At 34.6% G+C, this 17570-nt stretch overlaps 4 protein-coding genes across 7 annotated transcripts; 1 reads left to right on the top strand and 3 right to left on the bottom strand.

The window, feature by feature from the left end:
• Nucleotides 1–470: 470 nt before the first annotated feature.
• LOC111794615 (cell division cycle 20.2, cofactor of APC complex) lies at nt 471–2977 on the bottom strand. The gene is made up of 5 exons (XM_023676685.2): nt 2622–2977; nt 2227–2499; nt 1865–2134; nt 958–1539; nt 471–846 (listed from the first exon to the last, which is right to left on the bottom strand). The coding sequence occupies exons 1-5, from the start codon at nt 2712–2714 to the stop codon at nt 703–705; spliced, it is 1362 nt and encodes a 453-aa protein (XP_023532453.1). The 5' UTR covers nt 2715–2977; the 3' UTR covers nt 471–702.
• Nucleotides 2978–5194: 2217 nt separating this feature from the next.
• LOC111794700 (uncharacterized) lies at nt 5195–8633 on the bottom strand. The gene is made up of 5 exons (XM_023676813.2): nt 8426–8633; nt 7555–8134; nt 6804–7469; nt 5634–6697; nt 5195–5542 (listed from the first exon to the last, which is right to left on the bottom strand). Exons 1-5 carry the CDS (start codon nt 8537–8539, stop codon nt 5450–5452), a joined length of 2517 nt encoding a protein of 838 aa, XP_023532581.2. The 5' UTR covers nt 8540–8633; the 3' UTR covers nt 5195–5449.
• A 1128-nt stretch (nt 8634–9761) lies between these two features.
• Nucleotides 9762–11543, top strand: LOC111794738 (P-loop containing nucleoside triphosphate hydrolases superfamily protein). The gene is made up of 4 exons (XM_023676868.2): nt 9762–9888; nt 9961–10003; nt 10254–10333; nt 10958–11543. Exons 1-4 carry the CDS (start codon nt 9861–9863, stop codon nt 11392–11394), a joined length of 588 nt encoding a protein of 195 aa, XP_023532636.2. The 5' UTR covers nt 9762–9860; the 3' UTR covers nt 11395–11543.
• Nucleotides 11544–12040: 497 nt separating this feature from the next.
• On the bottom strand, nt 12041–17478 carry LOC111796238 (ADP-ribosylation factor). 4 transcript variants are annotated; one of them, XM_087124038.1, is made up of 7 exons: nt 17263–17478; nt 15859–15949; nt 14971–15086; nt 14649–14744; nt 14501–14566; nt 12323–12524; nt 12041–12224 (listed from the first exon to the last, which is right to left on the bottom strand). In XM_087124038.1, the coding sequence occupies exons 1-6, from the start codon at nt 17317–17319 to the stop codon at nt 12336–12338; spliced, it is 615 nt and encodes a 204-aa protein (XP_086980164.1). In that variant the 5' UTR covers nt 17320–17478; the 3' UTR covers nt 12041–12224; nt 12323–12335. The 4 variants fall into 4 exon arrangements, with proteins under 4 accessions (XP_086980164.1, XP_086980163.1, XP_023534765.1 ...); XM_087124037.1 differs by having other exon boundaries at nt 12041–12524; nt 17263–17477; XM_023678997.2 differs by having other exon boundaries at nt 12041–12524; nt 14649–14708; nt 17263–17473.
• Between the last annotated feature and the right edge of the window lie 92 nt (nt 17479–17570).

Genomic DNA, 17570 nt, shown 5'->3' with positions numbered 1-17570 from the left:
TTTGTCTTCGCCAACCAAACATCGTGCGTGCGGAATCCAAGTTCGTTCGCCCACACATGCCCTGTGCGTGCATGAGTTCATCATTTGCAACATAACCGATATGCCTCCTCAATTCTAGACCTTGCCTCTCTCTACTCGGGGCCAAGATTATTTTGATTCCTAATTCACCATGGCCCCTCAAAACCTTGATATGTTCAAAATTATTCAAACAAAATCTATAAAAGTAGGTAGAAGTAGAGGTAGATATTTGCCTAAATTTGTTCGTTCTCATTAATTTTTAATTTTTTTTTTTTTTTTTTTTTGTCCCAGAATACATGACCTTGCTTCAATCTCATACCTCTCGACCATTACTTCAATCTCATACCTCTCGATTCGAAGAGACATCTCTTATTTTGTAGTCTCCCCACATACACCACACTAGATTAAGTAGTAATCACATAATTTTGCAAGTACTTCATTGGAAAAGGACAAAAACAAGAACATTTTCTTTAATTCAAATGATCCAAATGATCTGTATATCTCTCTAATGAACATCATGTATATCTGTATACAACGAGGTGTGTTGTAACAATTATTCTGTATCAACCTAATTTTGAGTCTTCCTACTTGTATATTATACCACAAAATTGCTGTAGATATCATGTGTATTGCTGTAGATATCATGTGTATTACAGGAAAGTGAAAGTATCACCACACTAAAGCTTATCGAATGCGATTGATATGAGCAAAGGGCTCTGCATTGTAGGATTTTGCAGCAGGTTTAGCCACTTCTGGAGCCCCAAAAACATTCCAGAATCTCAATGTTTCATCAGCTGCTGCTGAAGCCACAGTGCACCCATCTGGACTCTGTAAATCATCACATCACAAAGAACAATCAGAAAAAACCCATCAACAAACAAACACAAACCAAGCCATCATCATCATATTCATCAGAAAATACATGTACATGTACCGTACCTGAGCCATAAAGAGAACTCTTGATGTATGGCCGGTGAGCTCTCCCATCTTCACCATTGAAGGGTACTTCCAAAGAGTGAGCTGATTCTGGGAGAACCCATGAGAGCTAAGCAGCTCTCTCTCATTTTTATTCCACAGCAGAGCACAGACTTGAGAACCAGTATCAACAGAATTCAAACATGCGCCAGTGTGCGTGTTCCAAAACTTTATAGTGCGGTCACTAGCACCTCCACCGGTTGCGAGCAAGTTGCTTTGGAATGGACACCATGCAAGAGCCTTGACTGCAGATGTATGATCCTCAAGCCTGTGAAGCCACTGGGTCGCTGAGTTTGAAGAGGCCATTGATCGGTCCCAAATGTGGAGGACATTGTCATTTCCTCCACTTGCTAATTGTTGCCCTGATGATGACCATTTGAGTCCACAAACCTCTTGATCATGACCTCTGTAAGTTCCGACTATATGATCTCTTATTCTCACATCATTGTTTATGATCTTTCCATCCATTCCTCCTGTGGTGAGAATATGGTTGTTCCATGCCAGTGAACCCACTCGCATCCTATGCCCACCTCTTAGAGTTCTTAGCTGCATTAATTCATCACCCAGAAGAAATTCTAGTCTTGTAAGGGCAAAAAAATAACAAAGACATATTAAGATAAATAATTCCGATAAGCTTTTAGATTAATTTATGGCCCTCAAGGAGCCGCATGAGGTGAAAATCTCATGTATGGTTCTGTAATAGCGATGAGAACAGTGATGTTATTATCGACTACGATTATCTAACCATTCGAGTACAGTTGATATGGTTGAGGCTCAAGTGAAATATGGTTTTTGAGGTGGAATTTGTGGCATCAACCTATAGAATTCGTTATTTTTCTAATTTCTTCCTTAGCAGAATGCGAGAGATTACCTGTCGGTTAGCAGTTGAATCCCAGAGCTGCACTTCAGAGTTATGAAACCCAATACCGATGTGTCGTCCATCAGGTGCCCAGTTGACACTAGTGATAGGACCAACTTCATCATCAACAGTGACAAGTTCTGAAGTAGAGCCATCGTTTGCATTCCACAAATACACAGTGTTGCCAAGAGCAATAGCAAGCACATTGGCGCTGCCCCAATCCAACAAGTTCAAGTAGTAATCATCAACAAGATCAGGAGCATCCAATGTCCTTTCAGAGGTCTACAACAACAGAAAAATAAACCCATTCATTTTATTCTTCAAGCAAATTCACCCATTCATGCATATTATCAAACACTTGATCTGCAACTCACCTGGGGGATATGGCGGCGGGCCTTGACAGGTTTATCGTTAGAACCCGAGGAGAAGAACTCCTTGGGGATCAACTCAACCGGCGCAGGAGGTTTGTTTCTGAACGCAAGGATCCGAGTTCGATTCATGTTCAACGTCTCAGCCAAACGCTTCTGATAAGCCTCCCTCGAGGGCGAACAAATTGAAGGATTTTCCTTACCTTTCCTCCCATCAGTCACCATGTAATGCGCGTAATCGAAATCCATCGCCGATCGATTCGGAATAAATCTATCCAACTGTAATTGAAAAGAGACAGAAATCAAAACCTAATTCATCGACTCAGAACAATTTCACATAAACAAATCCTTCATCTTCCTCTAATTGATTTCAATCACTACAATTACGAACAAACACTTACATTTTCTCGGGAATGCTTTTTCTGAAGATGCTGTTCTTGCAGGGGACAGCGAGATCGACCAGCATTAGAAGAACTCAAAGATCCTGCATCCATAGCGTAAATTTCCAAAAAAGAAAAACACAAGAACACAATATCCAACAGAAAAAACAGAGAAAGATAAACAATTTGAAACCCTGCAAAGAAATTCGTAAGATCCACAAAAACAGAATATCGAAAGCAGAAATCAAAATCAAGAAGCAAATATCAGAAAAAAAGAAACAATTAAGTTTCGATTGATTGTTGAGAGCGTTTGAAGAGCGCAGTGAGAGTGAGCGATGAATAGAGAGCGTTTGAAGATTGAATTGTAATTCAAAGCCATTCGTGAGATCATATATACTTGCGCTTGGGAATAAAATAAGGAAATAAAATAGCTTAGTTCGTAATATGGAAACTGTGTAACGGCTATATTTGAAAAAGACGTTGAAATTCACTCTGACGACTATACCCTTCTGTGTATTAAAATAAAAGTATAATTTGTAATACCAGGTGGCTTTTTTATTATTATTATTATTATTATTATTATTATTATTTTAGTGAGCCTGGTTTTACGGAAGAGCTGTTGTAGTCTAATGGCGTATTATAAATTATTTAATATAATAATTGTCTTTTTTTTCTTCAATATTTTAATTATTAATCTAATAAAAAATGTACTAAAAATATAATAATATTGTTCTTATAAATTGTGAATTGTACGAAAATGCCCTTCAATTTTGACACCTGTTTTAAAAATAGAAAATACTCCCATTTTTTTTAAAAATTTTGACATTAAGTGACAGCGGTGTTATTTATTTAGATACACTGTTGATCGAAAAATTAACGTCCTAATGATATGAAATGATGTAACGAGGATTATAATATTTATTATATTAAATATGAAAAAATAACATTTAAATATGTTGATTTTTTTTTGTTCAATAATCTAATATTTTTTTATTCCAACAATAGTTTTGAAATATTTATCCACGGGAGATAAAAGTCTAAGATTGTTTTTTTTTTAATTAGCCTAAAAATTAAATGATGTATTTATTGATTAATCTATTTTTATTTAATTAATCTATATGGGTTACTACTATGCAATATGATATAATTGTTGGATATCGCCCGATATAAAATTTGAATATTTTTATAATTTAATTGTCTTTTTTTTCTTCACCACAATAAATTGTCATGTTGCTATCATAATGCACGTTGTCTTGGCTTACTCGGATCGAACATTATGGGTGTACATTGTTAGAGTTGGGTCAAGTTATGACTATTTTTTTTTTATTTATTTTATTTTATTGAGTTGGTTGGTTCCTTTGTTCGAGTAACTCAATTAGAGAGAACAACTCAACCAATCCTTATAGTACGAGGTTTTGTCGGGTCTAACATATTAGCTATACAATGGATGGTGACACTATTACTGGTTAAGAGAGCATGATAAACGGTTGACAACAGCTAAAAACAACAAATGAAGAATGGTTAGACGCACGACGATGGCTAGACAATGAAAAATAGGTGAGCGGTAGAGTGTGATGATATCGAGGGTGATACAGATGGCAAAACGAACAAAGAATGATTGGACATATGATGACGACCCAATAGTGGCACAACAGGTATAAGAAAGAGATGAGAAACGACAATGAACAACAATAAATGAGCAAAAGACGTAAAGCTAGATGATGATGTGACGAAAATAAGAAAGGACGATATTGAGGCAAATATCGTGAGACATTGCATTAGAAGCAAGAGAATTTTGAAAATACAAGAAAGAGAGAAATCTTAAAATTTAAAATTCACGAACAAAATTAAATTGGTTCATTTTTTAAAAATTCATAACTCAACCAAACCGTAGTCGATTTTTTCAAGTTGTTAGATTTTTCTAAATATCAATAATTTTCTAAGCTAACCGATCAAATTATCTCCTTCATGACTCATAGGCTTATTTCTTTTTAGACATCAAATTATCTCCTTCATGACTCGGAGCTTATTTCTTTTTAGACAATTAATTTACCGCTTATTTTAAAAAGTTTTATTTTATCATTCAACTATAAAAATTTATGAAAGAAATTCAAAATTGTTAAAAAAAAAGTACAGTTTTCTTTTAGCACAAATGTATCAAATTATACTTGGATTATAATTAGAGATAATTTATAAATATATTAATTTTAAATAATATATAAAAAATTTATGTCACTATCCATTTACTTTAGATGTTTAAAAAAAAAAAGTCATTAAGTCATTTTAACAAAAAAAAAAAAAAAAAAAAAAAAAAAAAAAAACCACATAAAATTGAAAATTTTGAACGCATGATTCAAAAATTAGCTAAAAAAATTAGTGAAATATAATATTCATATAATCTAAATTTCAAAATTATTCATAATCTTAAAAATTAGGACAAAATACACTTTTCATCCAACCAAATAAAAAGTTTTATTAATGATCAAATATAAAACAAAAATTAAAAAATAAAGTTTAATTACTAATTTCTGCATCAAAATTAAGAACAAAACTACACAGCTTCTTTCATCTCAGCTAGAAAAAATAGAACACAATTATTTTAGATAGAAATGTATTATATTTCTCTCTCTAAAGGAAGCAAAAATATGCTAGTTTTTGTTGTGTTGAGAATCAAAAACTACATAGCATTATTGTAACAACAAAAATCAGACAAACTAAATGTTTACCTCATTTTCCCTCTCTCAAAAGGGATTATGGAAGAACATAAAACCCCCCCACCAACCACAAAACTACGAGGCAAACCACAGTTTGAACCCATGCAGCACCACAAAATTCTAATAAAAAGACCTCTATAATCTCTTCTCCACTTCATTCATGGCTACCATTCTGTTTTCTTCCACTGGCTGTAAAGCAGTTCTCAGCTTCCCCCCACCAACAACAACCTGTTTATAATCACATCACATATAGTGTATTAGTATTATATATTAGGAGAGAATTCAAACCCAGATCTCATAAATGAAGAACAGTGCTTACCTTTGTGTTGTTGTTGTCGTCGTGGTTGTTGTCCATTTTCTTCTTGCTAAGTTGGAGTTGTTGCTTGAACATCTTTCGCAGCTGTCTTAAGCTTACATCATTTTTCTCCACGTTTTGCCTCTGAATCATCAAGATTTCTTTGTCCTGTTCTTTATGATCTTCATCTTCTTCTTCAGTATCTGAGTTGTCGATTAGCAGCTGAATGGATTGGTCTTTAACTGGTGATTTGGTTTCTACTGTCGGCCTCGGAAATTGGTTTGCCAATGCCATTTGGTCAGCTTCGAAAGAGGGTGGTAATGATTGAACTCCATTGATCTTGATGTTTGAGGAACTGGGAATTGTTTCTTCCTCACATCGGATGTCGTTTCGGATTTCGAGCTGTGAATCCACGGCGTCATCGACGTTTATGATGTCTTCTGGATCCAATACTTCGGGTTCTTCCAACTCTGAATCGTCATCTTTCACTTCCACAACAGATTCTTCAACATTGCTCAAGACATCGACCAGATCTTCTTCAGAAACAGTCTCCGGGAAGTCCATGGAGTTCACTGCATCATCTTTTTCAGCTTGAACTGAAACCGTCTCCATTATTACTTCGGGTTCTTCCAACTCCAAATCGTCATCTTTCACTTCAATAACAGATTCTTTAAGATTGGTTAAGTCATCATCATCGACTTGGGTTTGTTCTTCCTCATGGGGCAGAGATAAATCAGTAGAATATTTTATGAGTTCATCGTCATCTTCAATTTCCTCTTCCACATTCTCATGGGGAAGAGACAATTCTGCTGAAATGTTAGTGAGTTCGGCTTCTTCTTCAGCATCTTCCTCACTTCCCCATTCTGATTCACAAATAGACTCATTTTGTTCCACTTCCTTACTGGATTGTTCTACAATACTCGAGTTGTAAACTTCTGTCTGGTCGACAACTTCAGTGGGGAGAGGGAAATTGTCAGAGTCTTTGATTTCCTCAGCAAAAACCTCCCCAGCATCATCGTCTTTAGAAGCTTCATTTGCTTCCTCCTCAACTTCAGGGAGGCATTTCACATTCAGATTATTGTCGGGTGCTGTGATATAAACAACATACATAGATCGGTCAAGTATTGCTCAATGAACAGATGGAGAAAAGCTATTAACAGATTGAGAAAAATTATTGATGGTTGTTTATCTTACCTTCTGTTTCAGAACAGTCATTCTGTGCAGTACTAAGATTTTCTGCTTCACAATTCAACGAATCAAGATCAACTTCTGGTTCAGCCTCTGAAACATTTACTACAGACTCCAGCTTATCCTTCACTTGGTTATCGATTTCCAACTCCAAATCATCATCCAATTTGATTTCATCGGTTTTCTTCGACTCCTCCAAATCATCATCATCCAATTTGCTTTCATCGGTTTTATTTGACTCAGTTTCTTCTATGCTCGTATCCTCCTTCACAGACTCAACTTCTATGCTCGTATCCTCCTTCACAGACTCAACTTCTATGCTCGTATCCTCCTTCACAGACTCAAATTCTATGCTCGTATCCTCCTTCACAGACTCAAATTCTATGCTCGTATCCTCCTTCACAGACTCAAATTCTATGCTCGTATCCTCCTTCACAGACTCAACTTCTATGCTCGTATCCTCCTTCACAGACTCAAATTCTATGCTCGTATCCTCCTTCACAGACTCAAATTCTATGCTCGTATCCTCCTTCACAGACTCAAATTCTATGCTCGTATCCTCCTTCACAGACTCAACTTCTATGCTCGTATCCTCCTTCACAGACTCAACTTCTATGCTCGTATCCTCCTTCACAGACTCAACTTCTATGCTCGTATCCTCCTTCACAGATCCTGCACCAATTGCTATCAATCATCAAATTTCTCAATTATACAAATGTATATGCGTTGAAGAACAAGGTATTTATAAAATTCAAACCTATACTGTCAGGCATTTCATCGAACGACATATGGACACTAATTGGCTCCCTTTTCTCGTCACCTCCTATACTCAAGCTCTCCATGCTCTTCTCCAACAATCTAGCAGACCTTCTTGTACTATACACTCGTCGCTCCGTAGCTCCATTATTCCGAGTCTCAGTTCTTCTACGTGTCGAAGCAGCCGCTACTCTCTTACGGCTTTCAACAATAGAAGGCGTTTTTTCAATATCATTCTTTTCTTGATCTAAATCGTTGTCCTCTTTCTCAACGACATCGACCGTCATCTGAAAATCTACCTTTTTGCAAGCTGAAGAAGCCGCCGCCGTTCTTCTCCGGCCACTCGCTAAAGACGGAGTAGTTAAAACCGCGTTTAGATCTCTGTTTTCCGATTCCTCTGTACATCTCGCTGCTGCTGCACGGCGTGTTCGAGTAGTAACTGACTCATCTTTGACGGTCTTTCTTCTGGTCGTGGTTCTCTGTGCAGTTCGAAGAATTTCCGAGTTAACAAACTCTTGTTTCATCGGTGATTCCGGTACTCCAGATCCTTCGCCGTTCAAAAACTCCTCGATTCCTTCAACCTAAAACCAAGGGAGAATAAAGAAATGTCCATATTAATTTGCGAAATCCCAAGAAAAATTCCTAGTTCTTTCAAGAAATCAGATCGCAGTAGAATTAAACACTTCAGATTGTCAGATCCTTCGATAACCATATCCAAATCAAACGATTAAACTACGGAGCCAATAATAAACTCAGGAAGAAGATTCAGATTCGCTAGAGAACAACTGCTTCATAACCGCAGATCCTTCAATAAACAATCTAAATCGAAGGATTAACTACAGAAACAGTTAATAAGAAAAAAGATAACCAACCAATGGAAGAACGGAAAGGGCGTCGGCCATGGCAACATTAGTGGTATTGGCCGGAATCTTATTCCTCTTGCAGAGTGCTTGGAGCTCTCTCCTTGACAAGCTGCGGAAGTCCATAGCGATCGGAATCGAAAATATGAAACAGACAGAAGAAATTTCCACCAGCCACACGAAATGAGGCGATTCACTATCATTGAGAAGCGGAGGCCCTTTAAATACGACGATCGACGAATTAACTAGCCGTTTAGGAAACCCTATTTTGTAAAGAAATGCGACCGTTAAGAGCGTAAATTTTGAATTTTGAAAGGGAGAAACCGTGCCCATGGTCCATCGACTTCAATTTACTTCTATTTCGGGATTCTTGGTTTTTTTTTTTTTTTTTCTTTTTTCCGACTCACAATATTTCAAAATTAAATTCATGATTAAAAAACTTGAAATTAATTAATTATATATATATATATATATATTTGGATTTTAAATTATTAATTAAATAAACTTTTGAAGGCATATTGTAATCAATATTATTAAACAAAAGGAAATATCATAAAATTTTAAATTGTTTGTCAAATTTAAATATTATTTATTTCGTATTATTATTATTATTATATTATTTTTTATTTATTTTTTATTTTTTTAGAAAGCTGGATCATAATCATGTATCAGTTTTATGCATAGATGGGTATCACTTTCATATACGCGGATCTTACATGCCTCGCTTTCATGTATTTATAATCTCTGGACATGCATCACTATCATATCATATAGTCAATTTATTTTTAAAATTATTTAAATATATCATATTTTTATGAACATGCAGATATACATGAAGTTTCACATACAAAACATTAGTTTAATAACGTCACTTAATTTCCATAAATTTTTTACAATAAAATTAACTTTCTTTTGGCTTATAGATGCTTCAATTTGATCTTATATCACAATCTTAAAGCAGTACCAACATTTAATCGTACGAATCTAAACAAAATGAAATTTTACGTGGTTAAAATCCAATGTATAGTAATTATTATAAATTTGAAATGAACAAATGTCTCGATCTCACGTAAAATTCTCTTAGTAATTTGTGTTAGACAGTAAACTAAAAATCGACTATAAATAATTTAAATGGAAATGATTCAATAATTAAAAGAGAAAAATAAATTAATCTCGACTAAGTTATTTTATGATATCTTAGAAAAATTGACGAAATATTAACTTAATAAAAAAAAAAATAAGTATTTGTTAATTTAAAATATTTAGATAATTTTTTATTTTTTTTAATAATTTTATTTCGAAATTATCCATCCACATCAACATATTACTCATCATTGGAGGCTTTTGTGTAATTTAAGTCATTAGCAGCCGAAGCAGATTCTTGTTCTTCATTCTTTTCTGTTTCTTTCCCTTTTCCAAATTTTCATCGATCTCGACTTTCCGGCAAATGGACTCGCATGATCCGAAGTCGAACGGTATTCCATTCGATTCTATTCTACAATTTCATTTCTTCATTCAATTCTGATTTCGTTTTATCTGATTTCAAGCTATGGCGATCGTACTCATGGGCGTCTGCGGTTCTGGAAAATCGTAAGTTCTTCTCTTCGATTCTTCGTTCTTTTAGCGTATCGACTCGTAATGATTCATCGAACGGTTGATTCAAGAGCTTTAGATGATGAAATTTAGGGTAGCAGTTGAGAAAATGGTTAATCTGAGATGAATTTGTGTTACTGAAGTCGATATTTGAAGATCTCGAATCTGCATTTTTGTGTGATTTTTGTTGAATGGAATTTGTTTTCCTTCTTTCGATGATTCGAAGTGTTTGTGTGTGGTGGTGCAGTACAATTGGTGCGATGCTGGCCGAGGCCATGGGCTTGACTTTTCTTGATGCTGATGATTTTCATCCAAGTTCTAACAAGGGTATGCCACAACCTTATTCTCTGTTCTTGATCTTCAAAAGTCTCTTATAATTTCCCCATTTTTTATTTTATTTTATTTAGATATAAATTTGATTTTCGTATTTAATGGAAACTTAAAATTAATAAGTATAAAACTCCTATATTAAATGAAAATTAGAAGATTAAACTAACACAAAATTTAAATTTCAAATACTAAATTTGTAATTTTATCTTTTCTTCGATCTAATCTTGAATTCAAATCTTGTGTTCTAACATATATAACATTCACAACAAATCTTGTGTTCTAACATATATAACATTTACGAACGATGATAAACTTACATTTTACAAAAACTTACATTTTACAAAAACTTAACATAACTCAATTGGTTAATGCATATATCTTCGACCCGAATGTTAGAAGTTTTTTCATCATTCACTATTGTAAACTTATCATTTACTAATCTTAACAAATGATTAAATTGAAAAATGTCAATGCATAAAGTACTATGATTGAAACTTTTTTCGAATAAAGAAATACGCATACATCAAGAACTGAAAAAAAGTATCTAGCTTAAAAATTATTTTGTTTGGACGTGTATTTTACCTGGAGTACTACTTTTCAAAAATCATTTCAAACTTGCAGAAAAAATGTCAAAAGGAATCCCTCTTTCAGACGAAGATCGGATACCGTGGCTCGAGAAGATTCGAGACACGTTGAGAGAGAAGATGGGTAGTAAAAAGAGTGTAGTTCTTGGTTGTTCAGCTCTGCAAAAACAGTACAGAGACATTCTGAGATCAGCTGATCCAAATTATGAAGGAATTGGAATCAGGTGTGTGGTGAAGTTCGTTCTGTTGGATGCTCCAGCTGAGGTGATTGCTTTCAGGTTAGAGAAAAGAGCCAAAGAAGGTAACCATTTCATGCCTTCAACTCTTTTGAACTCCCAACTTGATTTGCTGCAGATTGATGTTTCTGAAGGCATTTTAAAAGTTGATGCTACTCTTAGTCCTCAGGCAATTGTGAGTCGTATTATCAAGTTGGTTCGTGGATTTTTGTTTTTAAATATTCACAATAGATCTTAGTTGATTTTCGAATCGTTCTAATTACACATATCATCACTTTGAGATGAGAAAAAACGTCTATAAAAAATTTTAGATTGACATTGTCGATGTGTGGAATGATTCAATGTTCCTCCAACTCGTGGAAGTAATAGATAATTGACTTCGTCTTACGGTCGGAAAGGGATTGATTTCTTATTGCAATTGACTTTTTAGCAATGCCATAACCTTTTTGAAGTAACATCAATGGGCTATAACCTTTTTTATATCCATCCATGAACAATAACCTTATGAGACAATTTATAACACATCGACAACCAACTTTAGTCTAACGACATTTATAGGTGCGTTGACACTACAATCATCCTTTTCATAGTAACATCAATGGGCAATAACCATTTTTTTATATCCATCCATGGACAATAACCTTACGAGACAATTTATAACACATCGACAACCGACTTTAAACGAACGACATTTATAGGTGCATCGACAATACTATTATCATATGAACAGTGCATTATACACTTCGAATAGAATTAAAAAAAAAAAGGGTCTAAACAAATCTGTCGTATCGAGTAATTCAAAATGATAGGTTGATGTAATTAACAAAATATTTGTGTCAAAAGAGGGAATTATGTGCAAAAAGCTTCTATAGAAGATATATTAATTAGCACCAAACCTGCATTTTTTGATATAATATATATATATATATATAGATTACATTCTAGTTAAACGTTCAAAGGTCAAGGCCAAGGAGTAGGCACCTGATAATTTCAAGTTTGATAAGGGAAACAATTCTGATTACAATTTGAAATCTGCGAAGTGTAGGAGTCAGCTTTCAACCAGCCAACCTGAACTTACAAAATACAAACAACTCTAAAAAGGTTTAATGGATTTTTGAAAGGCTGGAAATGGCAAAAAGAAAGATTGAGGGATAATTGAATGAAACCTTTTATATCTCTTTAAAATGATGTCCCTACTGAAGAATATCCAGCAGCTCTCATCTCCTTGAGAGTTCCAGCTAACCAGTCTAAGCCTTCGTAAAGTCCATCTCCTCTGATTGCACACGTTCCTTGTATGTGCCATCTTCTCTGTTTGAGATCAAATAGACCTAGTCCCTGACATACTTCCATCGGCGTCATGGCTCCTTTCTGGATCAACGAAATCGTTCAAAATTTCATAAGAACGATCCAAGAAAATATCGATCATGCAAAGGTTGAAGCCAAGGGCTAGACAACAACCGTTCTAATATAGAAAAATCATTATTGTATGAGTAACCGAACTTGATTGAAAGAAGAAAAGTACGGATAAGATAAATAAAATCGTGTTGCGAGAAGAGCGGAAAACAAACCAACAACAATCTCCAATGGTGAAGAGTTAGAAACGAAGGGAACTTTTTGGTTATACACACCCAAGAGGTAGGGATTTAAATGGGTCGAGGCCAAACTTCCACTTAAACACACTACGCTCGTAAACGTTTTCCTGTTCTGATGCAAACTGTCCCACAAATAACCAACATGGCAACTCACCAAAGAACCTTTATCTTATCTTGAGGGTAAAAAAAATAAAGTACCTACTCCAACATCAAATGACAAGTCCAGTTATGAGCAAATTCACACTAAAATTCTCTGAAGCTTAATTTCAAATGAAAAACCACACACTGATATCTCCATGGTAAGTAATCCAGTTCCAAATCCTCAAGAGCACATATATAAAAAACACACCATCGATTTCCTTTATATTCTTCTTTATATTATGTGTACGTTAATCATTATATCAGTAAGAATTTGTCCTTATTGGCAAATGATCTTTCTTCCACATAGAAATACAATCTTTTTTCTTCCCAAAATTCAACTAAAAGAAGTGTACACTCGGTCCTATATGATATTTTTTAAGTAATTCTTTTACCTGGTCAAAAGGATTGTCCCTTCTGACTCACAATAATGTTTGTTGGGTACGTAGCAAAGCAATTGATCCGGTGCTAATATTTCAAAATAAGGTAAAATGTTTGTTTGGTAATTCCTATAAATCACCGGATCTTCAACTTTACCTTCAAATTTCACTGCTTTATTTCCAATCAATTGGCTTTCTCCTTTGATGTCTACAGCTAACCAAGTTAGTTTCACAAGAACAACTGACGAGAAAATGCCACTCTTCGGTCTAGAACTGGACAGAAACTCAATCTTAATATCAAACCGAAGAAATTAACAGGTGTTATGAACCATATAAGGCTTGGACATGATACTGTTAGGGGGTATGTGTGACCTAATATAATGAGGCAAGAGACCATTTTGATTCATAAGCTATCTGATCTTTATAAAAGTTAACAGTTGATAATGGCCCAATATCAACTTCAACCTTATTTATTCACCCTACTTTTCATGTACTAAGCTGGTGTCTTATGGCTTCAAGAAATGGCTATAACTAAGCCTGGACTCCATACTTCCCCTACTCTAGCTTCTATATTCATGTTGCAACCCCTACCATTCACTACGTAATATGTTTTAAAAATGGGAAGGCACAAGGGATCAAACACAGAATGAAAGAAATCTCTAGACCAAATAATCAACCCTTCACCCTTCGTCACCATCAAGGTAAGGTAGCTTTCTATACCAATTCTTCATGCTCTTCAAGTAGGAAAACATTTTTGTCCCTTTCTTTTACCAAGTCTAAGGACCTGATTTTTTAGATAACTACTGAAAATCCATGTGGAAACAAAATCTTAAAGTGTTCTTTATTCAAAAACAAAACCAATTGTCCAAATGAATATCAAATACTCAGTATTCAATATTCTTATTTATTATGCACGTCAATTAAAGGACATTTTTTATCTAAAAAAAATTGTTGAAGGTCATTTTCACAACTTGTCTTGTTAGAAACTTTCCCTTTTCTTTTAATGTAACATGGTGAGTGTATTTCAAAGAGAGTAATACTAATGTTACCACTAGCAGACCTTCATCACATATGCATTAGGTACTTCGTTTTAGTGTGTGTATGTGTGTGTGACGAGGAGCAGGCTGAAGCGTTGATCTTTTGTCTTCCCAATCCCAAATATATAATTAAATTATGGACATAAAACATTAATTGTTTCCATAGAATGTACCAGAAGAAGATGAGATCTACATACCATATCCTGCTTATTTGCAAAGACCAATATGACACTATTCAGCATAAATGGATCGTTAATGATGGCCTGAAAGAAAAATCACATATCAGCCAGTAAAGAGTTGCTCACACTGCCATACTTAAATGCACAATGAAGCTTGAGCTATAACCTGAAATTCTGTTTTTGCCTTCCCAATTCTCTCTCGGTCCATGGAGTCTACCACATAAATCTGCATGAATAAAGCTTTAAGTACATGGACTTGTTTCTGTCAGATGAATATTAGGTGAGACTGTAAGATAATCTTACAATAATTTATAAGACACACAATGATGATAGGCTCTTTGAACAAGAAAGGAAGTCAAAGCATAAACAATAACTCCATAATGATATTTTATAGTCTACAATCAAACTGAATGTTGAAAAGAAACCTGAAGAATAAACAGCCAAATTACTATAACTCATTGACATTCAGTACTAATAGTAATCATTACCAGTCCATCTGTGTTATTAAAGTAGTGCCTCCACAATGGCCTCAGTTTCTCTTGTCCTCCAACATCCCAAACAGTGAACACAACATTTTTATACTGGACTTTCTCCACATTGAAACCTACATGAGGAAAATGAAAAATCAATTTACTACCACATTGATAGAAAAAATCCACCAGGTTATGATTGTAAGCACCAAACATCTATGAATGCCATAAAAAACATCAACAGTAATAATGACACAAATAATTGAAATAGTTATTAGCATGACACCAGAAAGACCAAAAAAAACCCATACAAGAAGCTAGATGAACCATGCTACCATTTGAGAGATACAAGGTCTTATGAGTATTCCTTTGGACATATTAAGTTTGGTTGATAATTCTACAGGAGGTACAATTATCTATTAGAGAGGATGCAATTATGGCTTCTTTTGTTCTCTCTTCAGCCCCTCACACTACCTTCCCCCCTCCCCTCTCTCCTTTCTCAATCGTTCCTACTCTCAACACAAAAAGAACTTCTGAGATGTACTTAATAAGGATACCACTTTCATTAACAAAAATGAATGAACAACAGAAACCATCGTAAAGAAACACAGACCCAGCCTCCGAAAACAGGAAGACTCCCACAAGCTTGATAAAACCCTATTGTGAGGTTTATGGAAGAAACGAAATACCAGACTTTTTTAAGATAAATGAAGTTCATGAAAGAAAGCCTAGATCTCTTATAAGTCTCTTTCCTTGTCATCTGGCATTGTCCTTGATTTAGGGAAGAAACGTAATAGCTAGCACAAAAGCTATGATTCTACAAAATAGAGATATAAAAACTCAATCAAAAAGTTTTGTGGTAAAATCCCTATTTGAGTTTTTTTCGTTTAATTGTGCAGAACCTACCAATTGTAGGAACCGTCGATAAAACTTCCCCAATGTGCAGCTTGTACAATATAGTTGTCTTGCCAGCTGCATCCAAGCCAAGCATGACAACCTAAACCGCTCAAGAAAAGGGAATAAAATAATAAGCAGATAAAAAATAATAGAGTATCTAAAAGGCAATATAGAAATGTAATCCACGAGTTCACACTAGCCATATAAAGTGAATAGAGTAAAAGCGCAAAACTGTTTAGACAACTATTATTTCAGCTTTTTCTCAGGAGCATCCTATTACCAAGGCAATTATAGGTAAATGCAGTCAAATCTGATACGCTTAGAAAGAATTACCAAATTGATTACAATATTGCAGAGGATTGGGCTGAAGCATTCAAATTAGCTAAATATCATCGTAATCTTTTGAGCTTCTTTAGATAAAGATTTTCCAAACTATTCTTCTGTATAATCAATAGTAACAATGTGCGGATTTTGGTATCTCTCTTTGGATTGTTGTTAATATTGTAAGAATGTTGTGGGTTCAGAAGATATAGAGCAGGCGAAAAGCCATCAGATGTATTGTACAACAATATCAACGAAAAATTGTTTTGCTTTCAAAAAAAGTAGAAGAAAAATAACTAAAGATCAAATTTATAATTCTTAAAAAATCAAAGACCTGTCAGCCGTGATTTTCGAACATATGTTACCTTTCTATAAAATAAATCATAAAAACTACTATGCAACAACTTTTTCCAGAATAAATAAACTGCTACACCTCTTACTTGGGTCGAATGGCAATGTTAAACTCTATGCCTAGAAATCAATCATGATTGTCGAGAGCAACAAATTAACATCTACAACTACTAAATTGGGTCACAAATGAACCATTTCCCCATAATATAAGGTTTGAGCAATCAATCATGAATCCATGAGACTAAGTTCTTGAACAAGTCAGATTGCAAAGAATTCCCGACTCAGAGACCAACATCGATGAGTTTTCAGAAGTCCCACTGTCCCAAAGTTCGATTACAACCTCCATCTCAAATTAGACATCAAACATAACCAATAGATGATTTCACTCGCTATAACAACAAGAGAAACCCCATAACCAGAAGAAAATTTAAATTACTCAGAACTAGTATTAGCCAGATGAAACCAAATCATTTCACCAAAACTTCACGCAGTTCCCAATCCCACTAGCATTCAGCTCTATGGAAATAGTACCGCTAAATATAAAGTAAACCAATCGAAAGGATTATGAAAACATCGGCCAACAATCCTAAGCCATCCGTGAGACAAATTGAACACCAGAATATAACAGAAGAAATCAACAACTTGCAGTAATAAACAGGATCAAATTAACCACGTAAAGATGCCAAATCCAATTCTAACAAATACTTCAGAAAAACAAAAAATTAGAGAACAGTATAATACCCGCATCTCACTGTTGCCGAAAAATGTGTCGAAGAGTTTCCGAAACGCTTGACCCATCTTCGCCCGATTTCTGGCTTCAACTCCCGATCTCTGTGGCTAAGTCTGAAAAATGCTTTGCAGTTTTCTTGGTTTCCTTTCAGAGAGGGAAAAAAAATGGTGAAAATCTAAGGAGAATCAAGAGAATGTTCTGTGAAGAAACCTTCAAAGAAGAGTAGCGTCAGAATTTTATTTTTTTTATTTTTTCTTTTTTGAACAAAATATGATTAATATTTTAAATTTAAATATTTTTAACTAAATTTCATGCAATC

The sequence above is a fragment of the Cucurbita pepo genome, chromosome 5 (assembly GCF_057944985.1).
Source record: "Cucurbita pepo subsp. pepo isolate OVF chromosome 5, ASM5794498v1, whole genome shotgun sequence".
NCBI lineage: Eukaryota > Viridiplantae > Streptophyta > Magnoliopsida > Cucurbitales > Cucurbitaceae > Cucurbita > Cucurbita pepo.
This window is presented reverse-complemented; position numbering and strand designations above follow the sequence as displayed.

Coding starts and splice junctions, on each gene's coding strand:
- LOC111794615 (XM_023676685.2), bottom strand. CDS start 2,714: ATGGATGCAGGATCTTTGAGTTCTTCTAATGCTGGTCGATCTCGCTGT. Junction 2,135..2,226: donor CCCGCCGCCATATCCCCCAG/GTGAGTTGCAGA, acceptor CTGTTGTTGTAG/ACCTCTGAAAGGACATTGGA. Junction 1,540..1,864: donor ATTCAACTGCTAACCGACAG/GTAATCTCTCGC, acceptor GAATTAATGCAG/CTAAGAACTCTAAGAGGTGG.
- LOC111794700 (XM_023676813.2), bottom strand. CDS start 8,539: ATGGACTTCCGCAGCTTGTCAAGGAGAGAGCTCCAAGCACTCTGCAAG. Junction 7,470..7,554: donor TGAAATGCCTGACAGTATAG/GTTTGAATTTTA, acceptor CAATTGGTGCAG/GATCTGTGAAGGAGGATACG. Junction 6,698..6,803: donor TGACTGTTCTGAAACAGAAG/GTAAGATAAACA, acceptor TTTATATCACAG/CACCCGACAATAATCTGAAT.
- LOC111794738 (XM_023676868.2), top strand. CDS start 9,861: ATGGACTCGCATGATCCGAAGTCGAACG. Junction 10,004..10,253: donor GTCTGCGGTTCTGGAAAATC/GTAAGTTCTTCT, acceptor GTGGTGGTGCAG/TACAATTGGTGCGATGCTGG. Junction 10,334..10,957: donor TCATCCAAGTTCTAACAAGG/GTATGCCACAAC, acceptor TCAAACTTGCAG/AAAAAATGTCAAAAGGAATC.
- LOC111796238 (XM_087124038.1), bottom strand. CDS start 17,319: ATGGGTCAAGCGTTTCGGAAACTCTTCGACACATTTTTCGGCAACAGT. Junction 15,950..17,262: donor TCGGCAACAGTGAGATGCGG/GTATTATACTGT, acceptor TGAGCGGTTTAG/GTTGTCATGCTTGGCTTGGA. Junction 14,567..14,648: donor AGGCAAAAACAGAATTTCAG/GTTATAGCTCAA, acceptor TTTTTCTTTCAG/GCCATCATTAACGATCCATT.